Source organism: Taudactylus pleione, unplaced genomic scaffold, assembly GCF_031769625.1.
Source record: "Taudactylus pleione unplaced genomic scaffold, aTauple2 ptg000006l, whole genome shotgun sequence".
In the NCBI taxonomy this organism is placed as follows: domain Eukaryota; kingdom Metazoa; phylum Chordata; class Amphibia; order Anura; family Myobatrachidae; genus Taudactylus; species Taudactylus pleione.
The window spans coordinates 1262782-1284067 of NW_028284409.1; the positions used below are offsets into that span (position 1 = coordinate 1262782).

The 21286-nt window shown below is 42.4% G+C and overlaps 1 protein-coding gene across 1 annotated transcript in view; it reads right to left on the minus strand.

Annotated features, from left to right (window-relative positions):
- Positions 1–21286, minus strand: part of LAMA2 (laminin subunit alpha 2) — a 901593-nt gene that overhangs the window by 572199 nt on the left and 308108 nt on the right. Inside the window, exons 8-9 of the mRNA XM_088452064.1 lie at positions 19836–20014; positions 6993–7092 (exon numbers count right to left, since the gene is read on the minus strand). Of these exons, the coding sequence (XP_088308190.1) occupies positions 6993–7092; positions 19836–20014 (279 nt within the window). The remainder of the gene's footprint in view (positions 1–6992; positions 7093–19835; positions 20015–21286) is intronic.

A 21286-nucleotide genomic window follows, 5' to 3' on the forward strand; every position in this document is an offset into this window, starting at 1 on the left:
TCTAATGACCTCTTTGAAAAAGATAACCACCACATATTTTTAATGATGTCCACAGAAACTTTCAGCAGATAAATAAAGGACATTTAGGAAGAGGGGTAATGCTGTGCACATTATATTGAGGTTAGAATCAGGCTTCAATGTCCTACTGTTTTATTTATTAAAACGGCTAGGATGGCTTCTTAATATTATAAGCACTTAGCTTACAATTGCTGCAGACTTCCGATTACATATAAATGAACTTTTTATCCTAAAACATGCATACAGCTAAATTATGCATTATATTAATGTACCTACTATATATTACTTTGTAACTTTACTGAAAATTACTATTTAAATAATCACTTTTCCACACATTTGCTTCAGCAACATCACATTTATAGCACTTACCAATATTTAAAGAAAATGTGCACTTTCTATTGGCATTAAAAAGGAACGCTATAAAGTATTCATTCAATTCATAATTTAGCAGAAGTGCTCAGTTTTAGTGCATACATATTCAGTATTCTTTCTCATGCAGTTTGACATTTTTTACTCATTATTTTAAGGAAACAATTCCCAGTAAGTGTTTGCCTAGATGCCTAGTGAAGACACAGGAATATAATATCAAATGGATGCTTGCTACCAGCACAGGGTTGTAATAGGTTTATATATACAGGTTATTAACAACTAGATATGAGCACATTTCTTGCAAATCTTAATTTGATCACAAAGTTCAGATATCAATTTGATGATTTGCTGCTTAAAATAACGTCTCAATTAGGAAGTGTTTGTTCATTTAGTTTTCCCCAAATACAGAGCCATCTCTTTCTGCTGTGACTACAGTGAATATGATCTATTAGGGTGCTTGCCAGAATTGTTTTATAGCTTTTATAAGTCAAATTCAAAACATCACCTGGATAAGTAGACATATTATATGGCAGTATGACAATTATTATTTCCGACACTGCATATGTGGAGCCAGGTTTCTGGCACTAGTATGAAGACAACATAAAAATGCAACTTAAAGCATTTTACTAGTGTCACAAATATACCTGTAAACATTCTTGAAAGGGAGCATGTCTAAAGATAAACTAGCGACACTGTTAAAATGGTCAAAGTTGCATTTTGCCATTGCCAGCATACTGGTGCTGGGAACGTGACTCCGACATAAATAGTGTTGACATAATTATTGTCGATCTAAGAACTGCATACCATTATAACAATCTTCATCTACTACATCCTAAAACTTCCTCAACTCCCTACCCTGAGCAATGTAACTTTCTGACTTTACTTTCCTCTATTTCCTGTTAATTTGAACATTCCATTGCTATTTATTCTCAAATCTATATCAAACCAACAATATTTACTAAACTGTATTTCTTACTTTTCCTTCATCCCATTATCCTTAGAATTATAACATCATTCAATGCACTCTGTCACACTTTTAATCCATATTGTACCCTCACTACTTCACTTCCCTCACTCATGCCCTCCCATGTCCAATTAGACTTGCACCCAGCCTCCGAGCCATTAAATGTGCCTGTAAAACTCATGTCTTCATGTCCTCCACCTAGGAGTTCAACTTCTGCATCCCCCTTTTCTGCTCCTGCCTCCCTATTGTGTCCACCCATATCCCCTTTAGAATGTAAGCTATCAAAGACCCTCGTTCCTTTTGTTTTCTCTATGTAATAATTAGGGATGTGCAGGCTCGGATAGGTTCGAGTTTGCACGTGGAGTTCGGATTTTTCCCTCCAAAAAAACGGAACTCAGAACGAGGCAAAACGTCATCTTACATGGACGAACATCATCATTCCTGGTCTTTTGTCCAGGAATGATGATGTTCGTCCATGTAAGATGACGTTTTGCCTCGTTCTGAGTTCCGTTTTTTTGGAGGGAAAAATCCGAACTCCACGTGCAAACTCGAACCTATCCGAGCCTGCACATCCCTAGTAATAATATGTAATTTGTGTTGTAATTATGTAATTGTACAGTACATATATGTACCTGGTTTCAACAGGGTAGACCTTAGATATTTACTATATCCTTTTCCATCTAACCTAGTAACACATTTGACACTTCCCCTCCCTCACCTGTGTAGTAACACATTTTCTTATCTCACCTCTGTAGTAGCACAGTGTCCCTAACACTACACTCCATACTGTATGCTTACTCCCCTAACCCTGCATCCAATACTGTGTTCTTATCCCCCTAACCCTGCACCCAATACTGTGTTTTTATCCCTCGATACTTAACCCAACACTGTACTCTTATCCTCAAACCCAGGGGTGGGGAACCTTTTTTTTGCCGAGGGCCATTTTGATATATATAACATTATTCGTGGGCCTAGTGTAGGCCACACCCCCTCTGTGTGACATCACACGGGGGCAGGGTCACGATCACTGGTGATTACAGCAATGCCCGGAGCATCCTCAGGATGCTCCGGGGAGTTATAAGGGCAGCGGTGTGACCGTCTGAAGTGCCCTAAGGATGCTCTAGGTGGCACTGCTGCACAGATTCTGGCTGCAGTATGCCATTCTAGGCACCCTGCTAGCCAGATGAGGCTAGCAGGAAAAAGCTCAGAGGGCCAGTCCAAATGATTCCGGGGGCCTTATACGGCCCCCGGGCCTGAGATTCCCCATCCCTGCTCTAACTCCACTACCGATACTGTACCATTACCCCATAACCCTGCACCCAATATTGTATCTTTACCCCCCCATCCTTCCCTTACTATTCAAATAGGTGAGTCACACCAACTGCCAGTGATGTTTGGCAGCACTTGGGATGACAGTTGGTATTTGAATATTGAACTGTGCTACAATCACACTGAGACAGTCAGGCAGGACATTGCAGGGGGAGGAACCATTTTAGCCCTTTTCACCCCTTTAGGAGTTGAATTTTGAAAAATCCCTTCTTAGTTAGCATCTACGTCATGGAAGGAATATAATCCCCGATTTTCAGTTTCTAGGTCCAGGGGTTTGGGATGGGTATTGATCTATATATAGATTTGGGAACTTATTCGTAACTGGTTAATTTGGTCACCTTGTATTTATGTACTGTTGCTGTAAGCTCAGAAGCTTTCTGGCACCATAGAAATAAAATATAATAATAGATAACTTTTTTCCTATTTTCATTCCCTAATATCCTCGAGCTGTCACCACAACATTTTAGATTATTATATTTTACAATCACTCTTATCTTTTAAATCTTACAATCAATCATCTTTAGTACCTTTCAATTCTTCAATCACTGGCAGCTGGTGATATTTCATAAAATCCAAGCCCCCTCACAGCTCCCTTACCTCATTGTGATATGACTGTTGATAAAAATGATGTCATCATGTTGGAATGTAATGACAGTTGATATGACCTCTGACCCTTCCACCTTATAGTGCAGGCCTGGCCAACCTGCGGCTCTGCAGCTGTTGTGAAACTACAAGTCCCAGTATGCCCTGCCACAGTTTTGCTTAAACTGTGGCAGGGCATGCTGGGACTTGTAGTTTCACAACAGCTGGAGAGTCACAGGTTGGCAACGTCTGTTATAGTGCATTAAGGTGTTACTGTGTATTAGAATCAGTAATATGCTATTTATCTTTTGGCACAAATATATAGATCCATTATTAGCTTGCTTACATGGTAACAGTACAGCAATGTGATTGTAGTACATTGCTGCCAAATTGGTTTTAATATGCTATACGACGGTGCACAGACGGTGTAATGGTTAGCATTACTGCCTCACAGCACTGAGGTTGTGGGTTCGATTCCCACCACGAGCCTAACTGTGCGGAGTTTGTATATTCTCCCTGTGCTTGGGTGGGTTTCCTCTGGGTACTCCGGTTTCCTCCCACACTCCAAAAATATACTGGTAGGTTAATTGGCTCTTACTAAAAAATAACCCTAGTTTGTATGTGCATGTGAGCATGTGGTAGGAAATATAGATTGTAAGCTCCACTGGGGCAGGGACTGACGTGAGTGGACAAATATGCTCTGTAAAGTGCTGCAGAATATGTGTGTGCTATATAAATGACTGGTAATAAATAATAAAATAAATTATTACATTGCACTTTTGATATTATGCTGTTGATAATTGAAATCAATATACTGTGTGTCCTCTAGGAACATATGGATATATTGTTTTTTATTTATTTCACAAAAGCGTTATTACAGGTTGAGTCTCCCATATCCAAAATGCTTGGGACCAGGGGTATTTTGGATAATGGAATATTCCGTATTTTGGAATATTTGCATTTAATAATGAAATATCTTTAGAATGGGATCCAAGTATACACACAGAAAGCATTTATGTGTTATATACACCTTATACACACATCCTGCAGGTAATTTTATACAATATTTTCAATAATTTTGTGGCTCAAACAAAGTTTGTGTACAGAAATGAAATTAATTTATGTTTCATATACCTTATACACACAGTCTGAAGGTAATTTTGTACATTATTTTTAATAATTTGTGCCTTAGACAAAGTTTTTGTAAATTGAGCCATCAAAAATCAAAGGTTTCATTATCTCAGTCATGCCAAAAGAAAATCCGTATTTCGGAATATTCCGTATTTCGGAATATTTGGATATGGGAGACTCAACCTGTATTTTTATTTGTCTGGTATAGGCTCTTTTCAGTAACATTTGCTATAATTTCATTCTAAAGTGGGCATTTGCTATCCAACAAAACTTATCCAAATTAGACTTGATGCATAAATTAATTTCAGGTTTAGGAAGTATATTAGTGGCCTAAAATCAGCATATAATCCAATAAAATAGATAGAAATTAATCCTGATAAGGGAACTGTTTAAGATAACATTAAATTCACCTTTATTAATAGTAGGCTTTATAGAAAGGTGTGCAAGCTAAAATAGTCCCATAAAATTATCATATAATACAAAATATAGAAATGAAGAACACATGAGTATGTAACCCAAAGTGGGGCTATTATAGGGGTCTATTCATGTAGATGTGCGGTGGTGAATTGTTACTTATCATTTTAGATCAGTTCCATGTGACCTAAAGCTTAGATAAGTAGCAATTCATGTACCCTTACCTGTTTGGAGAAACAATGCGGTAAATCCCCTTGCTGCGGTCCGATCTTCTCTGTTCTTTCAGTGACTTTTTTTTTCTTTCTTCAGCTGTTCTGTGCATGCATTGGGTCATCTTTGCAGTGGCAGGGGGATAGGTAGGGGCATAGAGAGGGTGCACTGGCTGGGGCAGCAGGCAGTCAGGATGAGATTACCCCGTATATACATATGCCAGGTCACCTAACTATAGCAGGGACGGGTGTTGTGAGGAGGGGACACTCGGGCAGCAGGCATATGGCAGACAGGAGAAAGTGACCCGCTGGGTCACCTTACTAATATAGTGGTGGTGTTGGGGGCAGAGTAGCCGGCCATGAAGGCAATGAGGACACCAGGCAGGCAGCAGTGTGAAGCCTCCCAGTATATGCCAGGTCACTTCATTAATCTATACATAGCTCAGCGGTGGGAGTGTGGGCAGAGTGGCCAGTCTTGGAGGCAGTGGGGGCACCGGGCAGGCAGCAGTGTGTTCACTAATGTATGTCCTCCATCTGAGCACCTCTTATTAGAGTGTCCCGGTCACACAGGGAGCAGGGGCAGGGGTTTTCTCCCTCCCCACATTTTCAAACTCATAATTATTTATTTCTCTGGGGGTTTTTCAAATGAAAATGAAAAAGTGCTACTTGCAGAAGAACCTAACCCCTGCAGACTAGTACTTGGTAGAAACAATATTTGTTGCAAAAACAGCTTTAAGTCTATTAGAGGAAGTATTTACCAGGTTTGTACACCAATTGGGAGTGATTTCTGCCCATTCTATCTTGCAGATTTGCCCGCGGTTGTTCAGGTTGATTGGATGATGCTTGTGCAACAGATTCTCCATTGGATTAAGATCTAGACTTTGACTTGGTCATTGTTGAACATTCACCTAATTGTTGTTCAACCAAGCAAGTGTTGCTTTGGATTTGTGCTTGTAATCATTGTCCTGTTTGAAAGGAGAACTTTCTTCAAAGCTTTTGTTTTTTAGCAGATTGAAGCAGGTTGTTTTGCAATATTTCACTTCAATTTTAACAAGATGCCTAGTCCCATGTATAGGAAAAGTATCCCCACAATACAATGCTTCCTCCATCATATTTCACTGTTTGGATAGTGCTTGAATTGAGACCAAAAAGCTTAATTTTTTTCTCATCTGACCACAAAACCTTATCCCACATTTTAGCTGGGTCACTGATGTTTTTAGCAAATCTATGTACAGTATGATGTGTTATTTTTCTTTAGTAATGACTTCATTATAGCCACCCACTCATACAGGCCAGTTGTACCAGAGCTCTTGGTATCTTTGACTGGTGCACCTTCACTCCAGTTTCAGCCACTAAACTACTTCAAAGTGATAGCTGGCCTTTCTTTGATGGAAAGCCTTCTCTAGACAGTGGGTGGCATTATGCAGCTTACATTTCCTCACAATTGATCCAACAGTGCTCACTGGGATATGATTGTGTAGCCTATTTCTAATTTATGCATGTCTATAACCTGTTAAGTTTAATTTCTTAGAATGCTTTTTGGTCTTCATTTTCACAGCTCAGATTCAGTTTCACAGTATGAACAATGCTATGTGAATTATAGGCTCTTTTATAGATAAAAGCTGGCCATTTTAATGTTTAACAGGGAGAGCTAATTGAAAGACAGTTAGGGTAATATCTTTCAAAGCATATGGGATTGAATATTTATGCAAGCACCATTTTTGATTTCCTTTTAAATCTGCAGACCTATAACCAATTATGAGTTTGAAAATCTACTTTAACGGCCTAATGGTTAACAATAAAAATGCTTTCTGGAACAATTGTAATGCGGACAAATCTGTTGGTTTATAGAATTGAACATTTTTGCAAACCATGACATCATAACTATATGCACGTGTATATACTGTAATAATTGCAGATATTTCAGCATGTAACCCTTGGCTGAACACAAGATTACAAAAGGAAATAGTTTGTACCTTCTCTAGCTTCTTTTGAATCCTTGACACACACATCATGTAAGGAGCCAATTGGATCACAATCACAAGGCCGGCAAGGCTTGGAATGACTTGGTGATAGCTAATAAAATAATAAACAACAAGTTATTTCCTTGCAATGTGTAGTTGCTATAAATAAACTACAATTCTTTGTGACGCATGTCACAGTTGACATATTTATTCAATGTTTTATCTCATAGTCATTTGAACAGTAAAATCAGATTTTGTTACATACTGTAGTGAACTTTGGCCCTCATTCAGAGCCGCACGTTAACAACAGTACGCTCGTTGCGTTCCGATGTTGACTAACCGCGCATGCGTCGGTGTTACACTGCGCATGTGCGTACGGCAGATTGCGAGTTTTTTTTCTCTCGTTCCTAAAATAGCGTACAGGAAGTGACATGTCAAATGTGATTGACAGAACAGGGCGTTTTTGGGTGTTGACGGGGGTGGAGATGAAAAAACGCAGGCGTGGCGAGGCGTTTTTGGGGCGTACATACATTAGCAGATGCGAACGTCAAATGTGTTCGGACCGTCTCATACGTCACTGGAACATCCGCTTTCCCTTCAAAATGCTCGCACAGCTTAGGGTCAGGATTACTCGACCACATTGGCGATGGCCTTCTCCTCCGTCCCGGGACTCAAGGATGGTGCTGCGATTAATCGCGGCTGGTCAGTAAAGTAATTAGTGTTGGATTGAAAACCGGCTTGGTATGTGTTTGGAAAGCAGTTTATTGGGATAGCACAAAAGCGTACGCAGGTGGAAATCAGAGCTGCTAATGTCATGATTACACAATCAATTAGCGTACATTTTTGGTGTTTTATTTTGGCCACAATTTGTTGGTTATGGCCTATTGTAACAATAATGTCATCATGTTTTAATTAGCTCCCCTTTTTTTTGGTTTACTGTGGAATTTGCATCGCTATGTGATTTTTTAAACGTTCCTTAAAGAGGCCTTTTTTTTTTTTAAGAGGGTCAGTTTTTGCCTTTAGGGCCAGGATTAAATGTAACCCATTTGTACAATAATGTCACAATACAATGTCTATTTTTTGTTTTAAATTTATTGTTTAAACACAAACAAATTGGCCTAATATTTTGTTGCCTTTTTTTTGTGGCAAAGATATTTGGAAAAAAAAAAAAAAAAGCCATAACTGGTAACATAAACGTAAATACCAAATTTAAAAAAATTTCACAAGAAAGGAGAGGGAAGTTTTGACCAGAAAGGAATATGAGCCAAGCACAGAAGGAGTGTGGGAAAAGTCGCCATTGCTGTCACCGTTTTCTCGCCCGTTTGGCTGGGTGAGGGTGGGCGCCAGACCGGGTCCGGGATGCCATCGGGCTGGCCTGTCCAGAGGCAGATGTTGTGGCCTCTGGACTAGGCACAGGGCTAGGCACATTTGGAGGATTGGCTGATGTTGTGCCAGAGGTGGAGGATCCGGATGTTCCGGCAGGAAGGGAGGTCGTCTCCACCATGTGCTGGCGAACGAGCTGCTCCAGGGCATCGGCGATGCGGATGTTGGCCCTGGTATTTTCCGCCAGGGCCTGAGCAATGGTCACGTTGGCCGCAGCATTTTGCTCCAGGGCCTCAGCCACCCGTATCAGACTGGCGTCCATCCTCTGCAGAATCTCCGTATGGAAATCCGATTTAAAATTGAGTTCTGTGAGGAGGCCCACTGCCTGCGAGGGGGCACGCCCTGGACTGGCTTCTGCAGGGTCCTCAGCCGGATGTACTGGTTCCTCCCCTGCAGAGCCAGCAGAAATTCTGCGGCCAAGGCTCCCCTCTGGAGCAGACTCATCCGCCTCTGTCTCTGTTAGGAAAAATGCGAAAAGACTCACATTAGAATCTACATATTGGCACAATAGCATTTCAGAGTTGGTGACATCACAAGACTTACCTTGGCCAACATGAGGAGCCGCAAAGTCTGGCATGTCCGTATCCATGTTGGACACGCCAAAGACCTCCACAGCCTGCACACACCCCTGTGCCAGCTCTTCTAAGTCTGTCAACTCCAATGACACAGGGGTGGGACCCCCACCTGTCCCCCTTGCATGCCTAGCCCTGTCGGCAAGTTTTTGCTTGAGACGATATTTGAAGTCTGCCCATCTGTGGAATGAAATTGGAACCATTATCCTTTTTTTTACAATGGGGTTTGTTTATAGGATGGGAAAGTGTTTACTTACCGCCGTTTGACATCCCGGGCAAGACGGACATAATCACCCACCCTATTGACAGCAACGGCGACCTCCTCCCACATTCTCCACTTCTGGCTTTGGCTCATATTCCTGGCTGCCTGGGGCAGGATGTCAACGCACTTCTGGATCAAAACCTCCATCTCCTTGCTTGTGAAATGTGGCTGCCTTTTTTTTTTGGCAGCTTTGGCGGGTTGACTGGGGCCAGCAGTCTCTTCCATGTCATCCTCCTCACCTATTTGGGTAAATATGCAGATTTAGCCACTTCACAACTTGCACAATATTATGTTTTAAAAGAATCATTGAGACAAAATGCATGAAGGCCTTACCGCCGGAATTTTGGCCATTGTTTCCCTGGTCTGAAGCCATGTCTCTGCTTCCAGAATGAAATCAACCAGAAATTAAATGTGATTTTGTGACGTATTTATACATGCGTCCTTAGTTTGCGGCCGCATCATTGATTGTGCGTCCCTATGATTCATCCTTAATTTGTGCGGGAAAATAAACACTATTTATGGCTTGGTGTGTGTGGAGTCGAGGTTGCGTTGTTGGATTGTTGGCGGTTAAGTTGGTTGGATTTGGTTGTTTGCGGTTGGAGGATTTGGCGGTGTTTGTATTTTTTTTGTTTTGCTACAGTTGTTTTGGTTTTCCGTTCGCATTTTTTTGGTTTATTTTTTGCCATCGTTTCCTGATTTGGTAAGTTTTGTGCAGTCTAATTTGTGGCCAATTGGTGTCTACTTCTGGTTTTTTGTTTTATATTTTTTTTTTTACACTAATTTCATCTATTTTAGTTTGTTTTGGCTTTCGGACCCAAAGACCTTTTTGTTGGAAATCTTATATATCGATTTTGGTAAGTCCATTATTTTTCTTGCATTTGCGAACTAATTAACGCATTTTTGACTGTTGGTGTAGTGACTTGCATTTGCGAACTAATTAACGCATTTTTGACTGTTGGTGTAGTGACTTGCATTTGCGAACTAATTAACGCATTTTTGACTGTTGGTGTAGTGACTTGCATTTGCGAACTAATTAACGCATTTTTGACTGTTGGTGTAGTGACTTGCATTTGCGAACTAATTAACGCATTTTTCGAGGCTTATTCATCATGTAAACCAGTTTTGCTTTTCCCTTTTCCATTTTTGGGGTCCATTTGACCGCTATTTGACGTACGGTGTGCAATGTCGTTTTCATCGATGGCCAAATGTGTGTTTCGCCTATTTTATGTGTTGGCTTGCACCAATTTGACAAACATAAAATCACCCTCTAAATTTTTGATGTCTCATTTTTGGCTTTTTTACAGTTTATACGTATCATGACAATACCCCGGCATGTAAGCAGCTATGGATGGTATCATAAAGCTAAGTTGTTTTATGTTACTTTTGGGGTGGCTCAAAAGCCTTACATTGTAAACTTTGAATTTCAGGTAGATCTGGGGCGAATTGTTCTGGCCCTGCTCCCGGAAGACGACCAACCTCAAACTCGTCCCAGGCGTAGGCATCGTAGGCATGCAAGGCCCCAGATATTTCGAACACGTGTCACCCTTTTTGGAATGCCCGATGATGAGGTTTTAAGACGCTACCGTCTACCTCCCAAAATCATCATAGACACTCTCTCATTAATAGAAAGTGATCTTGAGCGGCAAATTGACAGTCCAACAGCAATACCACCACTGACGCAATTTATGGCGGTGTTACATTTCTGTGCCTCAGGATCGTTTCAAACAATGGTGGGAATAGTGGCGGGCATCTCCCAATCCTCCTTTTCCCGGATCCTGAGGGCAGTGATGGAGGCACTTTTCAAGCACCTCCATCATTTTATTAAAATGCCTTTGGATATGGGTGCCCTTAGTGTGGCCAAGGCCAATTTTTACCAAATAGCTGGCTTCCCACACATCATAGGGGTTGTGGATGGTACTCACATACCACTTCAGCCTCCAGCACGGCTGGAGGCAATATTTAGAAACCGTAAACACTATCACTCCCTGAATGTAATGGTGGTATGTGATGCCTCCCTCCAGATCCTGTCCCTGAATGCTAAATTACCAGGAAGTGCTCATGACTCCTTCGTCATCCGGCAATCAGGGATATGGCAGAAATTAACCAACCTACAAGCTGGTGATGCGTGGCTTCTGGGTAAGTGGAGACCTTTAGTACATAACAATGTTAAGCTTGATACACAGTGTTCCTGATGTTGTCTATTTTTTTTCACAGGAGACAGTGGATACCCTTGCATGTCCTGGCTGCTCACTCCTTATTTGGCTCCCACACCAGGGCCACAAAGTGCGTATAATTCCGCACTTACAGCCACCAGGCAAGTGGTGGAGCGCTGTATCGGCCTTTTAAAAGGCCGATTCAGATGCCTCCACCGCTCTGGTGGCAAGCTCATGTATGTGCCGGATATGGTGTCTAAAATTGTGGTCCTGTGTGGGATATTTCACAACATTGCCATAAGGAGTGGTGTCCCAATGCAGCCAGAGGATGCCTTACCTGAGGATGGCCCCCCCGAGGTTGGTCGGAGGTCAGTATGTGGGGGGGCCATACGCGATGATGTGGTGGCTAGATTTTTTAGGTAAGTTGTAACAAAACTACAGTGATTATACCTAATGTGTTTGTGTTTGTTTGCGAACATCTAATTTTGTGTTTTTTTTCTCACCATCTTCTGTTTGTTCACATAATCTTTGGCACTCCAACGCTCACTACTTCCTGCTACCCTTACCAAACCTGGATCTGGTCCTTTTGGGCATATATTCTGGAACCCATATCGCAATGCCATGTTTGTGGAATCATGTTGGCATGGTCCTTCGTCAACCAGTTCTTGATTTTTTGTTTTTATTTAATTATTTCTTGGTATGTGTTGTATTTTAATTTATCACTGTGTTCTTTTTTTGGGAGTGACCACTTTGTTTTCTCTGTTATGTTGTGAATAAATGTTTGGAGAGTGAAATGGTCTTCCTTTTTTGGGACGTTAACAGCAAGTGTAACCAGGTTAACACAAGTTACATTTGACTAAGGGGTAATCCAGTACTGACGCCAGTTGAGCTAAACTGAAATATGTTTTCAGCTTCCCAACCCACACCAAAAGGAAGCCTGGCCCAACCTTGGGATTTGTAAGATTGGCCTAAGCAGCTTGCGCACCAACTAGGAACCTGTAAAATGTAGAAATATGTAATTGACACTACACCCAAAAAGGGAAATGACATTGTTACTGTTATGCGTTTCTTGTGTCTGTTTGACATACAAAGACAAAACACAATCTAACTTTTAAAAAAGGGAAATCCTTGCAGGAACAGTCTACTTATGTCATGCTAAACTATCTTGGTTTTGGATTTAAAAAATGAGCCAGAACGTATATTTGTCTGAAAAAATTTATTTTGAAAAGTTAACAAAAATAAAAAAACTACTGGGGAAGGAGGCCAGACAGCCGGTCGAGGGCCACAAGAATGCCAATTACATGTTGGCGCATCTGGCCAACACAATCCGCCACCTCTTGCCGACGCCTCTGTTCCTCTGTGGGTGAGAAAAGAGTGTGGGTTAATACAACAATAGGGAATCCACATTAAAAAAACAAAAACACAACGAAATCACTCCTAAACCTAAAAAAAAAAAAAAAAAGGGGGTGCTGCCAAAAATACAAGGCCTATGTACAAATTCCCACAGGTGTGATATGTGTATGTTGAATTCACCAGGAAGAGGTAAAGGCAAACTGCAAAATCACCAAAAGTCAAGCCACAAAAACACGAAGAAAGGCACGACACATGATTACATACAAACAGTTTGTGCTTTAAAAAAAAACAAAATAAAAACATACCAGGAGCCAAAACGGGAGCTCCGGAAATGCCTCCATGATCCTCCTCGGAGGATCCGTCATTCCCCAAAGAATGGGGAGGAGTTATGATGGACTCCGGGGAGGGGGTAATTGGAAGAGGGGTGGGTGGAGGAGAGGGGGAAGTGGGACGGAGGGGAAGGAGGCCCGACATTTCCGGGAGAGGGTCTGGGAAGGATGGGGAGGAGTGGGGAATAGGGGAAAGATTTGGGGTGGAGTGTTGGCTGGGGGTTGGGGATAGTGGCCGGGAACGCCGTCTGGACGGACGGTGACGGCGGAGTCTTGGCTGTCCCCCTAAAATATGTCAAAGAAATTGCGGTTAGTTTATGGACAAATCCGGGGACCAAAACTAAAAAAAAAAAACAACCCCAAAAATAAGCCAAATAGGAGTAGAATGAATAAATCAGAAATAGAGGGAAAACATGCACACGCAGATATGAGTACAAATAATAAATAGGACAGACAGGAAAACATGCACACGCAGATATGAGTACAAATAATAAATAGGACAGACAGGAAAACATGCACACGCAGATATGAGTACAAATAATAAATAGGACAGACAGGAAAACATGCACACGCAGATATGAGTACAAATAATAAATAGGACAGACAGGAAAACATGCACACGCAGATATGAGTACAAATAATAAATAGGACAGACAGGAAAACATGCACACGCAGTTTGCCCCACAAACACAAACATTAAAACCACAATACATAACACTTACTTTCCTCGATCTGCATGCGAAAGCATGCCAGCAAGCGGGGCGTTCGCCGTTGCAGGTCGGACCACCTGCGCTCCAGCTGCCCGATGTTGCGGCGTGAGCCGAAGGACCGCAGGCGGGACCGTGCCTCCGCATATGCGGAGCGCTTCTGCCGGTTGGTGATGGGTTGAGGTTGGCTGGTGATCCGGCGATCCATGACCTCCGTAAGCACCAGCAGCTCGCGCCTGGTGAATGCGGAGGCTCTCATGATGGCAATGGTGTTTTTCTTAAAAATCATTTTTGATAAAGTGTGTAAAAATTTACTGATTGGCTAATGTATTTTGGAAATTAACAGGAGCAATTTTATTGGTTAGTGTATGAGTCATGTGTTCGACAGGGCCAGAAATCTCTGGAGAGTTATGATAGGCTTGATGCAGTGACATGCGTAAGCAAATTTAAATAAAGAAATGAACCCAGGGAAATATGCGGGGATCCACAGCAATAGAACAATTGTTTAATTGTGGTTCACATGTTTTTTGAACAATAAAAGCGAATGTTTCATCCGTACGTATTCTGCGGGTAAACACAAACACGGACAAGAGTAAAGTTTCTTGCATAAGCTAATTGATACATTGATTGGCATGATACGATTGATGGAGGTAGGCAGAATAAAGGAGCAGGTAATCGACATCTGACAAGGCCACTTCCTGTTTATACTTGTGCGTGCGTTCCTTTCAAGCCATTTCGGGGATGTACGCTCGCTATTTCGTACGCTCGTTAGTTAGAGGAGGGGTCGTCAGAGTTTAGGGAGGAATTTTAGATGCGAACGAAAATACGAGCGAGCCATTGAATTTAAATATTTTTGTACGTACGCCTAACGTACGTGCGCCCGCTTGCGAGTGGGTCTGAATGAGGGCCTTTGTCTGCAAGTATTGGGTTGTAATGTAATTGTCTAGATTCTAGAAGTACATTGTTAATACAATGTTTTAATGTACTGTATTGTTATGTTTGCTGCTGTTCTTAAAATGACTTCAATCATATTGTGTTTATTGCAAGTGGTAGACTACTCACAACAATGGATTGGTGATGAAAGAGTCAAAATTTGCCTCCTACTCTCTTTTAAGTGAAAAGACAGTGATTACACATTATGCTATAGTACGTTATAAGTTTGATTCTGTAAACATTTCCTATATCTTACTGTATTATAATATGAACTTGTAAATATAAAAAGAATATGTATTACCGCGCTCTATTTGTTCTTGAGCAGCTCAATTAATATAAATAATTTAGGTGAATATAATAACACTGAGTGCTATATGTATGATAAAAAATAATAAACATAAATTAATGTGGTACCTGTAAGGAAAATGTTGATTAATAAACAATTGTATGTTCATAGCTCCTTTTAGGAGAATTTGAGGGTCCCTTATCTGTAAAGCTGCATACACACACAACAATTTTTTGAACGATTATCGTTAAACGATATCGTTTAACGATAATCGTTTGAAAAAATCGTTCACTTTCTGAATCAAACGATGAACGATTATCGTTCATACGCGTTCACGTTTGTAGTTCAAACTACAAACTTGTCAACTCAACGATTTTCATTAAGGGAATATGCAAAAATCCTTTGTAGTTCAAAAAAATTGTTCATTACACTTTAAAAATCTGACAGATAATCTGACAGAAAATCGTTCAAAAAATCGTTGGTAACAAAATCGTTGTGTGTGTATGCAGCTTTAGACTGTCACTTCCGCCCACGAAACGATGTTACCTTTCATTCTCTACCTTGCCCATTCCTTAGACCGTCCGCTTTCTTTCCTCCAGCGTGATGGTGCCAGTTGTGGTGGTAGTTGGAGAGCTAGAGCCTGGCCTTGGCTGTTGCTCTTTGTGGTCCCGTAGCGTCTGTCCGCTATTGGCTTCTGCTGATGACGTCACTCGGGAAAGATGACATGTGTGACTGGCCGTGTAGTCAGGTTGTCCAAGAAGAGTTAGGGATAGCCACCTAGTGCCTCCTTTTAACGTTTTTCATGCGCTCGCGCACTTTGGTGGCATGTCCACCAAATAGCAACAAACTTTATTTTGAAACCGGAACTTCCTCCAGGAGTTAAAAAGGCGGTAGCCATGTGTTCTCCCTCCATCTTTTTATTGGGAGATTAAAATGGTGGAATAGTAAAAACTAGTTCTAATGAAACTTAAAAGCTTAAAGTTCAAAGGGCAAGGTACGGAAAGAAAGGTAACATCATTTCATGTTAAGAAAACAAAATATAACAGTGCTTCACAGGAAGGTATATTCCTTTGCGGGAGCTGCTTGACAGGCGAGAAGTCCTATCTCTCAGGGTATAGTAGTAGATAAAAAGAAATATGTCAAGCGCTACACCAGTGTTAAATAGTGTGCCTGAAAATATGATGGTAATCCTTACTCTATATTAGAGCAGTGGTATGTTTAATAACCCGCCATTATTAAGCGTGAACCAGTGTATTCTATTAATGAACATATATACAGAATACAATAATTAAAGCATAAACCTTTACTATTGCAATACATGAAATAAATAAGTAATTGTGCAAATAACACAAAACATATGATATACAGCAATTGGATGCTTATAGCATATTAAAATTACTGGCAACACTGCTTGTAGTGAGATGTGTTGCTGACACGAAATGGTACTGACTGTGTGTCAGGTGGAGAGGTTCTGGTAAAGTCAATGTCCTAACAAGCAAAATGGATCACGGCGCCCCGTGACCTCTGAGAGTCTATGTTCCAGTAAATTGAAGTCCAAATGAAGAATGGAATATATTCGTTATGATTGTTGCCCGGGATGTCTTCAGGCTGGAGGGGGGATGAGTGTCTGCGTGATCAGTGTGTTGGCCCGGACCTGCCACTCACAACAGTGGTCTGTAGCAGTGCTGTGCTTCTATGGGAAGTCACATGCTGCTGTGACCCTCTGTGTGAGTCTAAGCTGGTCTGGGGAGGACGCGTACACCAGCTAGGGTTTGTGATCCTGACGCCGGGTGCTTCCTCCACACTACGGGGCAAACTTACCTGATCTGACACTGGATACACGGTCCTCCCGCCTCCTTGGTGCCCTTGTCCTGTGTGGGAATCTTCAGTTTTCCGCCTCCATGCGACTGTGGTGTCCGTGTGTCTGCAGTGTCTTCGCGAGACCTATCTGGTGAGGCGTTCACGTGATCGGAACTTTGTGGGATCCCACACAGTTGGCTCTCCCATATGCCCACAAAGGTAGGCAAGTCCTCCCAGAGGCCACCTGCAGCCACCCAGTGCTACCCACTTCCAGAGTGATCTGGGTAGTCAAGACAGCTTGAGGATATGAATCGCCTAATCATGGCCTGCCACTCACTTTATTATGCAGGTAATTGAAGCATTGTAAAGCAGGGGCATAGGATCATGTTGACATGATTGCAGAGCTTTGCCCTTTACACCTCCCACTTGAGAAGTCAACAAATATGGGTAGAATTTGTTTAAATCTCCAGGGTTGCCATTGTTAGTATGGGATCACTGTGAGTAATAAAAACACTATGGGCCAAATGAAATAGGGTGTCTGTTTTAGTAACAGTACAAACTCGCACTTTCTCGCACTTTTAAAAAGTGCGAGTTTGTACTGAAACTCGCAAATTCAATAGCCTGCGAACTTTCCAGCTCGAGGCTACTGCATTTGCGAGTTTATGCGAGTTTAGGACTATGTAAACTGACACCTTTTAATGCGAGTAGTATTAAAAGATGCGAGTATTAGAGAAGCAATCACAGATCAGTGAGATCCGTGATGGCTTCTGTGTGTGTGTAAAAAAAAAAATGTGCACCCCCTCCCCAAAAGCATAACCAGCCCCGGGCTTTATAAAGCCTGTTCTGGTTCTAAAAATACAGGGGCCAAAATGCGTAGGGGTCCCTGTATATTAAGAACCAGCACAGGGCTTTGTTGAGCTGGCCCTGGTTCTGGAAAATCAGGGGACAAAACGAGTAGGGGTCCTCTGAAAATTCCAGAACCAGCACCGAACTCTTTCTAGCTGGGGGATAATGCCACAGCCAGGGAAAACCTTTTACCGGTTTCCCCGGCTAAAGCATTATCCCTGACCGCTAGTCAGTCCAGGCCGGGGATCCCAGGGGAGTTGGGTACCCCCCCAATAAAGGGGTACCCCTCTCCAGGGCACCCCAGTCCTAGACTGATAGCCCGGGGCTATCCCCGGCACCCTAGGGCGGTGGGTGCCGGGTTGATAGTGTAAAGGGTAAAAATACATTTTCCATATTGTCTTTAGTTGTAGAACCACAAGTACCAGCAAGCCTTCCCTGCATGCTGGTATTTGGAGAACCACAAATACCAGCATGCGGGGCATTACGGGCCCGCTGGCACTTGTAGTTCCACAACTAAAGAAATACGTAAATAAACAAACATACCCCGTGAAACTAAAATTTTAATAAAACATACATGCACACTCACACACATACTCACACATACTCGCAACATTGTATCATTGATGTAACCACAATATTAACCTCAATTAATCTTGCGGTTACGATGTAGCGGCTCCCACCATAGACGGCTATGGGGATTTCTCACCATAGACGTCTATGGGAGACACAGGCTGGCCGCATTCAGCTAATCAGGGAGCTGCTCCGACGGAGATGCTCCCTGATTGGCTGGCGGCCCCTTCACTGACGGGGCACACGTGTGCCCCGGTCATTTATGCGGAGCAAAGGTATGTGTACACACATACCTTTACTCAGTCCGTATGGATCGGGTTTGTTTGCGTTTTTTTATTTTAACCCCTGGATTGCCAGTGGACGTGATCTACGCATAGGAGAGGTGAGTATGGATTTTTTTTGTCAGGTATACCCCTATGGATTACTTCGGATACTAGGTGTGTGAGTGTGAGTGTGAGTGTGCATTAATGTTTTATTAAAATTTTACTTTCACAGGGTATGTTTGTTTATTTACGTATTTCTTTAGTTGTGGAACTACAAGTGCCAGCGGGCCCGTAATGCCCCGCATGCTGGTATTTGTGGTTCTCCAAATACCAGCATGCAGGGAAGGCTTGCTGGTACTTGTGGTTCTACAACTAAAGACAATATGGAAACATTTTTTTTACACTTTACACTATCAACCCGGCACCCACAGCCCTAGGGTGCCGGGGATAGCCCCGGGCTATCAGTCTAGGCCTGGGGTGCCCTGGAGAGGGGTACCCCTTTATTGGGGGGGTACCCAACTCCCCTGGGATCCCCGGCCTGGACTGACTAGCGGTCAGGGATAATGCTTTGGCCGGGGAAACCGGTGAAAGGTTTTCCCTCCCTGGCTGTGACATTATCCCCCCGCTAGAAAGAGTTCGGTGCTGGTTCTGGAATTTTCAGGGGACCCCTACTCGTTTTGTCCACTGATTTTCCAGAACCAGGACCAGCTCAACAAAGCCCTGTGCTGGTTCTTAATATACAGGGGCCCCCTACGCATTTTGGCCACTGTATTTTTAGAACCAGAACAGGCTTTATAAAGCCCGGGGTTGGTTATGTTTTTGGGGAGAGGGTGCACGTCATTTTTTTTTAAATTTGAAAACATTTAACATAAGTACTCACACAAACATGTACATATCTCATGGATATGTGCATGTTTCTGTGTTAATCTGACCTGCTCAGGATGTACTCGCTAGCCTGAAGCAGGTCTATTATTTGGGGACTTTTGGTCATCTTTTTTTTGCGAGTCTGAAACAGGCACTCTATTACATTGGGCGAGTTGATTGTTTTCAATGTGAAAACATCTGGATGCGAGTTTGAGAATGGGATGTTTTAGTAACTCTGAAATATGAGAGTTTTAGGGAACAGACACCCTATTACATTGGAGAGTTGTGAAAAATTGCGAGTTTAGCAACAAACTCGCAATTTACCAAAACAGACTACCTATTACATTTGGCCTTATGTGCGAGACATGTGACTCATTCAGTGTTTTAGCCACCCCTGAAATGTTGCCATTCTAAGCGACCACCTTTGTTTATCTAATATTGCCAACCCTGGTGAGAATGGGTTAACTGCAAAGTAAATATGTTGAATGTTAATTAGAATGATTATATATAAATATAATGTTTTGTAAACTGTACCCATTGTGGTCGGTAGAAGCGATTTTTACAAGTCTCACAGTTGATTCCAGCTGTGTTCTCCTTACAGTCAACACAAACTCCACCTCCAATATATTCGCCATGAATATTCAAACTCAGATTCTTGTCTGCTATTGCTTGATCATAGTAGCATTCCTCCGTCTTCCCATGGCAATTACAGGCTATAAAATGAGAAATATATTTTGTATCAGTTACAAACATTTATTTTCAGGTTTTCTTACTCTTCAAATCTGGGTAATTTATAGTAATGGAACTTTTTGCAATTTTTTTATTATTTAAAAATACTCAGGATAAACTCACAATGATTCTAATTGCCTGAGCAGTAGGCAAGAGCTATATTGTTGAGAACATTGACAAGGAAGCAATAGTTTTCTCTCCCCTAGTAGAAGAGAGGCTCTTCTCCTTGAACCGGTACAAACATTGCCATTCCAGTACTTTGACTTAAATAGCCTCCTAGGCTCATTCTTCTAATACAGTGTCCTGTCATAATTGTTAGAACATCAAATAGAAGATTTACATTAAAAAAAACAGATTTTTCTGCAGTGCAGGGCTTTTTATCTGGTTACCACACTGATCACCTGGCAATAAATTCTAAGGGGCAAAGACTAAAAAAGAGGGTACTCCCCTCTTTCAAACATAGATTCCCCCAGGTTCCTACTTTGTGTGGTAGAGGAGATATATTGGGGAATATGTATCAAGCCTTGGAGAAGTGGTCCACAGCAGCTAATCAGCTTCGAACTGTCGTTTATCTAGCAGTCTTTGAAATGCCTTTTAGAAGCTGATTGGTTGCTTTGGGCAACTACTTTACTTTATCTCTCTCAAAGGTTTGACACATCCCACCCATAGGGACTTAGGGCCTGATTCAGACCCACTCGCGAGCGGCTGTCCGCTCGCAAGTGGGTCGATGTTCTGGACTGAGCATGCGCACGACGGAGGGAGCTCAGTTGTGCGCATGCGCCAGACGCGACGAGCGAAGGAAAGTCCTTCGCTCGTTGTGTCCGATCAAAGGGGGCGTGCTGTCAATGTTGATTGACAGCACGCCCCCTTTGGTAGGCGTGCCGGGGGCGTGCCTCCCTGACGGGGGCGTTCCCACGGGAACGCCTCCCGTCAAAAGCCGGCCCACTGACATCACTAGTGATATCAGTGGGAGTGATTTTGGCTCTGATAGAGCCAAAATCACTCCGGAGCTTGTGGTTGAAAACCTCAACCGCAGGCTCCGGCTCGCAATTTCGATGGTCGCTATGGTCTCGACCATCGCGGCCATCAAAATGCACGCTCGTATAGCCTGTGGGTGGTGACCCACAGCTATACGAGCGTCCAGAAGGACGCTCCATTTTCATGGAGGCCGGCCCTCATTCAGAGCGTGCGCTCTGCTCAGAGCGTACGGCTCTGAATTAGGGCCTTAAATTCTCTACCAGAACCTTTTTTGTACA